This window comes from Schistosoma mansoni, chromosome 6, assembly GCF_000237925.1.
Source record: "Schistosoma mansoni strain Puerto Rico chromosome 6, complete genome".
In the NCBI taxonomy this organism is placed as follows: Eukaryota; Metazoa; Platyhelminthes; class Trematoda; order Strigeidida; family Schistosomatidae; genus Schistosoma; species Schistosoma mansoni.
Genome location: NC_031500.1, coordinates 613,854 through 620,801, shown reverse-complemented (window position 1 = coordinate 620,801; position 6,948 = coordinate 613,854). Strand labels below are relative to the sequence as shown.

At 38.3% G+C, this 6,948-nt stretch overlaps 1 protein-coding gene across 1 annotated transcript; it reads right to left on the bottom strand.

Moving 5' to 3' along the window:
* Positions 1-4,267: 4,267 nt before the first annotated feature.
* Smp_074280 (hypothetical protein) lies at positions 4,268-4,951 on the bottom strand. Its single transcript, XM_018797869.1, has 2 exons — positions 4,852-4,951; positions 4,268-4,815 (listed from the first exon to the last, which is right to left on the bottom strand). The coding sequence occupies exons 1-2, from the start codon at positions 4,858-4,860 to the stop codon at positions 4,420-4,422; spliced, it is 405 nt and encodes a 134-aa protein (XP_018652868.1). The 5' UTR covers positions 4,861-4,951; the 3' UTR covers positions 4,268-4,419.
* Positions 4,952-6,948: the final 1,997 nt, after the last annotated feature.

Here is a 6,948-nt window from a genome sequence, read left to right as displayed (position 1 = left end):
GCCAGTTCTGAAGGACGACGGTACTAGAACGGGAACCTAGCCACTGAAGAACTGATCTGCTTAATGTGCGTGTTTGTCGACATGTGGATGGCTTCCTACACGCTCTCGGGTGGTGAGATTCGAATCCAGCTCTAGTGAGAAGCAGTGACCAGTGGAGTTCAGCCACGTCTGTTGTGAGATAGGGACTCGCTGAAGACTATGGTGGACGGTTCTACAATTTCGTGGATTAGTAGAAGTTAGACATTAACACCGTTGGATGTCAACCAACTCAGTGATCTAGAGGTTAAGCGTTCACACGTGAGACTGATAGGTCCTGGGTTTGAATCTCGCGACGCGGGATCGTAGATGTGCACTGCCGGATAGTCCCACAATAGAATGAAACAGCCGTCCAGTGCTTCCAAGTTTTCCATGGTGTTCTAGCTTCAATTGACTCATGAATTCAACTATAAAATTACTAAGGTGTTTTACTTTTTGTTTCAACGAAGAACTTTATTTCGCTGGTTAGTCATTTTGACCAATAATCCATCAGAATGTTGACGTTGTATAAATCATTTTATAACTGCAAGTAACTTTACGGCTGTAAAATATGGCCATTAAGAGTAGAAGATACTCGTAAGTTACTAGGATTTGACCAAAGATAACTTAGAAATATTGCTCGTATCTGCTGGAATCACCGGGTTAGTAATAGTAAGGTTAGACACAGGGTATTAAGGAATGATGGTAAATCAGTTGACGAGGTGATGAATCTTCATCGACTGAGATGGTTAGGCCACGTGTTACGTTTGTATGAACACTGATTACCACAACGCGCAATGCTGACTAGTATTGAGGATGGTTGGAAGAGAGTTAGGGGTGGCCAAACCAAAACGTTGCATCAGTGTTTGAAGTCACTAACTTCTAATCTGAGCCATGTTGGTAGATGGAGACTAATTGGTTAGGGTCCGTGTGACTATTATAATCAATGATTGGAGACTATGTGCTGTGACATGTCTCAGAATCGATCACAATGGCGCAGGTGCATACACTCTTTATCTTCCCTTAAACCGTTAGATTAAAATTGCTTCATATCTGTCTTTCTTCTTGGCTATATGCTTATATACAGCCTTTCTTTTATATATTACCACCACTAAATTAACTACTATGAATTCGGTGTTCATCTTGTTGTGCTAATGAGGTATGGCAACTTGGACTGATGCATATATGTTCCTGGTCCTACTTTGTAGCTGACTGACTGACTGATTACTCCATCATAAGTCATGTTGAGTCAAAATGAAAAACATCAATCTTCTAAAGGACCATTCAAATGTTAGCTATAAAAACAAGCCATCGGGTCATTAATTATGATTGATTATTTAAGTCAAAGAAGACAATAAACCCATACGGATTATTATTTACCACAGTTAAACAGATTTCTCTAACTAAAGTTATACGGAACAATCTACTATGAACGTATCAGTGTAGCTCAGCCGGACATAGAGGAAGAAAACATAGTATTCATGCGTCAAAAAACTGATCAAGGTGGTCTGCTTAACAAACTTATTGAATGTTGATGATATTCTTATCAGTTATTGGGAATTTGATCAAATTGAAACTAGTTTCAAGTTCAAATAAACTAATGACTGGTAAGAAATGATTTGAAAACATTCTGAAATATAAACAAAGATGGACAGTGGCTAGAAGTGGAATCTACGACGCGCGTTTCGTCTTATTTGAGACTCGTCAGCTGGATTTGCCTGTATCTCCGAGTTGATGTTCACTCTGAGATTCGAACCTAGTGCTGTTCGCTTTAAACGCCATCGCGCTATCCATTTACGTTTATTTTGAAATATATATTTATGCTACTTACAAATTAAAAGTAGTCCTTAAAAATCATGTAAAAATAATATACTGCAAATGCATATAAAATCATTGAATATGAAAAAGCATTCAGCGCATTTTTGGTTTGTCTTTTTTCTCATTTTTCATTGCTCACACATTACAGTTTCAATCTATGATGTGAACTATAAGATTCAAAAGTTTTCACAACCCCCTTAAACATGAAGAACTTTCTGATATTTGGCTAGTAAAAGCAAATTGTGATTTGCCACTGAAAGTGGACTAATAAATACTTAACTTATTGGTTGTCTCCTATGTGATTTCTTTTCTCTGATTGATTTCAACTATGTATTCGTTTAGTATACATTGTTTGAATAAAGTGTTACCTAAACCTTACCATCTAGTTAGCTATTTTTGATCGTGGATCATGTATCTGTTATAATATGATCCTAGTCTGTGTTTAATGCACCAATCAAGTATCTAATCTAACAGTCATATAATCTTAATCATCGGTCATATTACCGTAATATGGTAGTATAATGTTACAAACGCTAGTATATTTATGTCTGTTGATATAAGTAGCATACACATAATTTGAGTTTGAAACGACACATAGAGAGTGCTTCTGAGTAACATAGAATTCTGATATGAGTTTGTTTATTTATCACTCGGAAGGAAGTATCACAAATAACTCAGTGATCAGTGTTCAATAAATGTCTCCCTATTAGTGTTGTCATGTAGCTTAAAGCTGTTCAAGATAAAATTTTTCATCATGTATTCCAAGATTTATCTGGATATCACTCTTTCCACTCTCCCAACGTTCATTCTGTTGTAAGTAAAAGTGAATCGGTAGATATAACTAGAAGTAACTAAAGGAAATCTCTTGTCCAGGTTAAATCTCTGGGTACTCATTTCGTTACATATGTGATTAATAAGCTAGCAGTTGGATCAATGCGATTCTGTCTTTTAGTTGACGTTCATTCATTACACGCATGACGTTGATCACCACTCAGTGATCAATTAATTGTGATTACATCTCAGTCATACAAGAGGTCGGTTGCGGACCGAATAGCTCAGTGGTAACGTCTCTGACCGTGAAGCTGGGTGACACGGGATCGAACCCATCATGGAGCACCAGTTCCCTCAAGCTGACAGGTACACCTTGCTGACGAGTGCCAAGTAGCACGAAACTCGGGTACAGGGTTTCCTGTTGACCACTTCCAGCCATCATCTCATTTCAACATAGTGCACGCAATTTCGAGTCACCTAGACTAGTGGCCACATTGCAACTTGATCGATAGCATTCGATCAGCACTAAGACGGACTTGAAACGCATGACATTGATCACCACCCATTGATCAATCAATTGTGATCATCTTCAATGGGAGTTTGAAAAACATATTATGTTTGGGTACATTGGCCTACAATTCACAATGTCTGTTCTGCTAAAACAAATATCCTTCACAATATTTGTATTTTTCTCCTTGACACTACATTTATTCAGGTTTTTCAAGCTCTGTAATCAAACGCCTTATTAATAAATTTGATTGTTTAACATGACATTTTTTCATTTTCAATCCGTTTCAGATTTTATTCTATCATCGTTAAACCGACAGAGATCTTAGTAAAATGTAGTCATGGAAACTTCTACTCTCTGGTTACTACGAAATAAACTAGTGATTAGATGTTTATATTGTCCCAATAAATGATGATTCTCGTATTCAACATTATGTATTTCAGTGAAGACATGAAGACACCAAAAGATCATGAAAGTATTACAAACATGAAGTGTATATTTAAGAAACTAAATACTAAATTACATGGTGCTTGTTAGCGGGAAATAAACCGGATTAAGGCACGTTATGCTCATGATCGTGACGACGCACGCTGATTGACTAATTCTAAACCAAACAGCTCTGGCAGATTATTAGAGATATTTCCTTGAGTTCTAGTGGGAAGCAGTGACCAGTGGAGTTCAACCAAGTCTGTTGTAGAGATATCAACTCACTGAAGACAATTGGTGAACGGTTGCTCAAAATCATGGATCAGTTAAAGTTAGACATTAACACCGTTGGATGCCGGCCAGCTCAGTGGCCTATCGGTTAAGTTCTCTGACGCGAGACTGGTAGGTCCTGGGTTTGAATCTCACGAGGCGAGGTCGTGGATGAGCACTTCTGAGGAGTCCCAAAATAGGACGAAATGGCCGTCCATTGCTTCCAGGTTTTCCATAGTGGTCTAGCTTTAATTGACTCAAGATTTCAACTATGAAAATATTAGAGAAGCATCTAAAAGCTTCTTATGCATATACTTTGAATATATATGAACGTTATTCAAACCAGTGATTGTTGTTCACCTACCCTTGTTATTCTGAAAACAACTTCGTTCCTGTTCAACGTATTCTGATTTTTTGGGGGTCTTGTCGAGTGTCATTGTATAAGAATACTAAGCAATAGGAGTAGCTGGGTCGTTTATTATCAAAAACAATTATAACAGTGCTATACAACTAATGATTTACTAACAACATTTATCATAAGACATAAAAGAAACTTAAAAAGGGTTCTAGTAGTAATCTTGCAGTATAGTAATATAATGAATGAAATCACCTTATGGATTTAAATAAAGCTCTGTTAATGAGAATAATGGATTTGTAATTTCAGTATTGTTAGATTCATTTTCAGATGTATGTTCAAGAGGTAATTTATCCCCTTGTAAACATTTAATACGATGATAGAAACAACTTTTAAGGAATTGATGATGTTCATCATTTGTAAGAGATTTAGATGAATCTAATAATGGATGATGTAGCCAAGTATATAATTCATTGTGTATTTTACCATTCTCTTGAATATGTTTTGTGTCAATTAGACGATTTTTAATATATTCAATAGGATTTTTAGGTTGTTCTAGAATAAGACCACCAATTATAGACTCCACGATACAAAGTAAGTTAAAACTTTCAGCTTTATCCTTCAATGAGCGATAAGCTTCAATTTGTGATACCTATAAAATGGATATGAATTTTTTTCAGCAAAATACTTGAACCATTTTTGTAACAGAAGAGAAAGCAAGATTGATGCTCTTGATCCTGGTTATGAAATTTGGCTAAATTACAGAAGAAACGGCTGGTGAGCAATTCTAAAACAAAAATGGTAACAATACAGGATTAGAAAACAATGAGGTGACAAAAAAACGGAATAATAGGTTCTTAATAACCACAATGAGAAGTCTGATTTCCTGGAAAGAATAATCCAACGATACTATCACGTACACGCTTGACATACATTCGACTAAACACCCGGTCAGTGACTAATCCACTATACTTCAACTGAATTTAGATGAAGAACACATTACTCGACTGGCTAACATGTTGTAGCTGTAAATAATTCCCCAAAATCAATAGCTTTCTAAGTGTTCGACATTGGATGCTGACCACGTTGTTTAAGTGGACTTGTTTAGCTGAAGGCTTTCGGTCATGCATCCGTACCAGATCACGTTGTAACACGGCGTGGGACATAGCTCCTACGTTACAATATCCAGTTAAGAACGAAGTCTCTCGATATATTGGTAACGAATCAAATATATCTTTCCTGTCTCTCCTCGTCTGACTTCTGGTTTCTATTCGACTGGGAACGATCGATTATAGAAGATACTACTGGTTGCTAGTTGTAAAACTAGAATATCCGTTGTATCCTCATTGGTGAGCCCGACGTGATCTGGTACACCAAGCCAATATACTGTGAGTTTGTTCCATTTTGGAATATTATTATTCATTGTTATTCTTTATTTGAATTTTATATATTGTGATATACTGTTTTTTTTCGCGAATTTTTTTTCCGGATATATTTTAATTAGACATTTTTCGTCATCTATATTACTATGACGGAACACTCACCCAAGGTTTTTAAGTTAAAGTCTATTCCCCCTATTTCGATTCAGTTAACGCCATTTTGGCCCGACAATATCGAGTCCTGGTTCTGCTACGCAGAAGCTGATTTTTACATGCACGGAATCACGGACTCGCGCACACGTTTCCTCGCGGTAGTTAAGGCGTTACCGCGCCAGTTTAACAGGTACGTAACACCTAGTATGTTTACTAGTGATGTTCCCGAACCTTACGAAACTCTCAAATGTTCGATTCTCAAACGTGGAGACCTAACCGACCGACAACGGTTAGACCAACTCCTCCATAACATCGACTTGCAACATGGTTCTGCGACAGACATGTTGCTAAGAATGAGAGAGGTTATCGGCCAACGAACTTTCGATGATGGCCTATTCAGACAACTTTTCTTGTCTAAACTTCCTCATCAGGTGCAGGCAGTGCTCGTCTCATTTCAAAACAACGCCAAAGATGAGCTGGCTGCATCTACCGACCGAATCTTAGAAATCACTAAATCTTCTAAGGCCGAGGTCTTTTCCGTCATAGAAAAACCTCAAACGACCCCGAATGACATTACCGAACTATGTCATACACTGACACGCTATCTTAGGTTTCGTAATGACCGTAGTCGGTCAAAATCCTCACGTGGGAGCGTTTCACGTAAGAGATCTGTCTTTCGTGGTCGAGAGACAGACAACCCCGACTGGTGCTGGTATCACAACCAGTACGGTAAATCCTCTAGAAAATGCAGGAAGCCCTGTAATTACCCGAAGTCTAAGGCGACTGACACGAATAAGATTTCGGGAAACTTCCCAGCCGACACGCGTTAACGGCAACCGTAGCCGGCGAACACAGCCGCCTCTTATATGTCACGGATGTGACTACGAAAGTTCGCTACCTCGTCGACACTGGCGCAGAAGTTAGCGTCCTTCCAGCAAATCCCGACGACAGACTTCGCGAGTCTGTTTTAAGTTTACAGGCGGCAAACGGAAAGCCGATCGCTACTTACGGTAAAAGGTACGTCTACCTTAACGTGGGTTTACGCAAACCCATACACTGGATTTTCGTGGTTGCAGATGTCTCTATGCCAATCATTGGTATAGATCTGTTACAATACCACAATCTACTCATCGACACACGCTCATGAAGGTTAATAGACGGAAACACTAAGTTATCTGTTTGCGTAACTCCTTGTTCTGGTTGCAGGTTATCCCCAGTCACGATTATGCACACCATAGACCCCTTGTACTAAT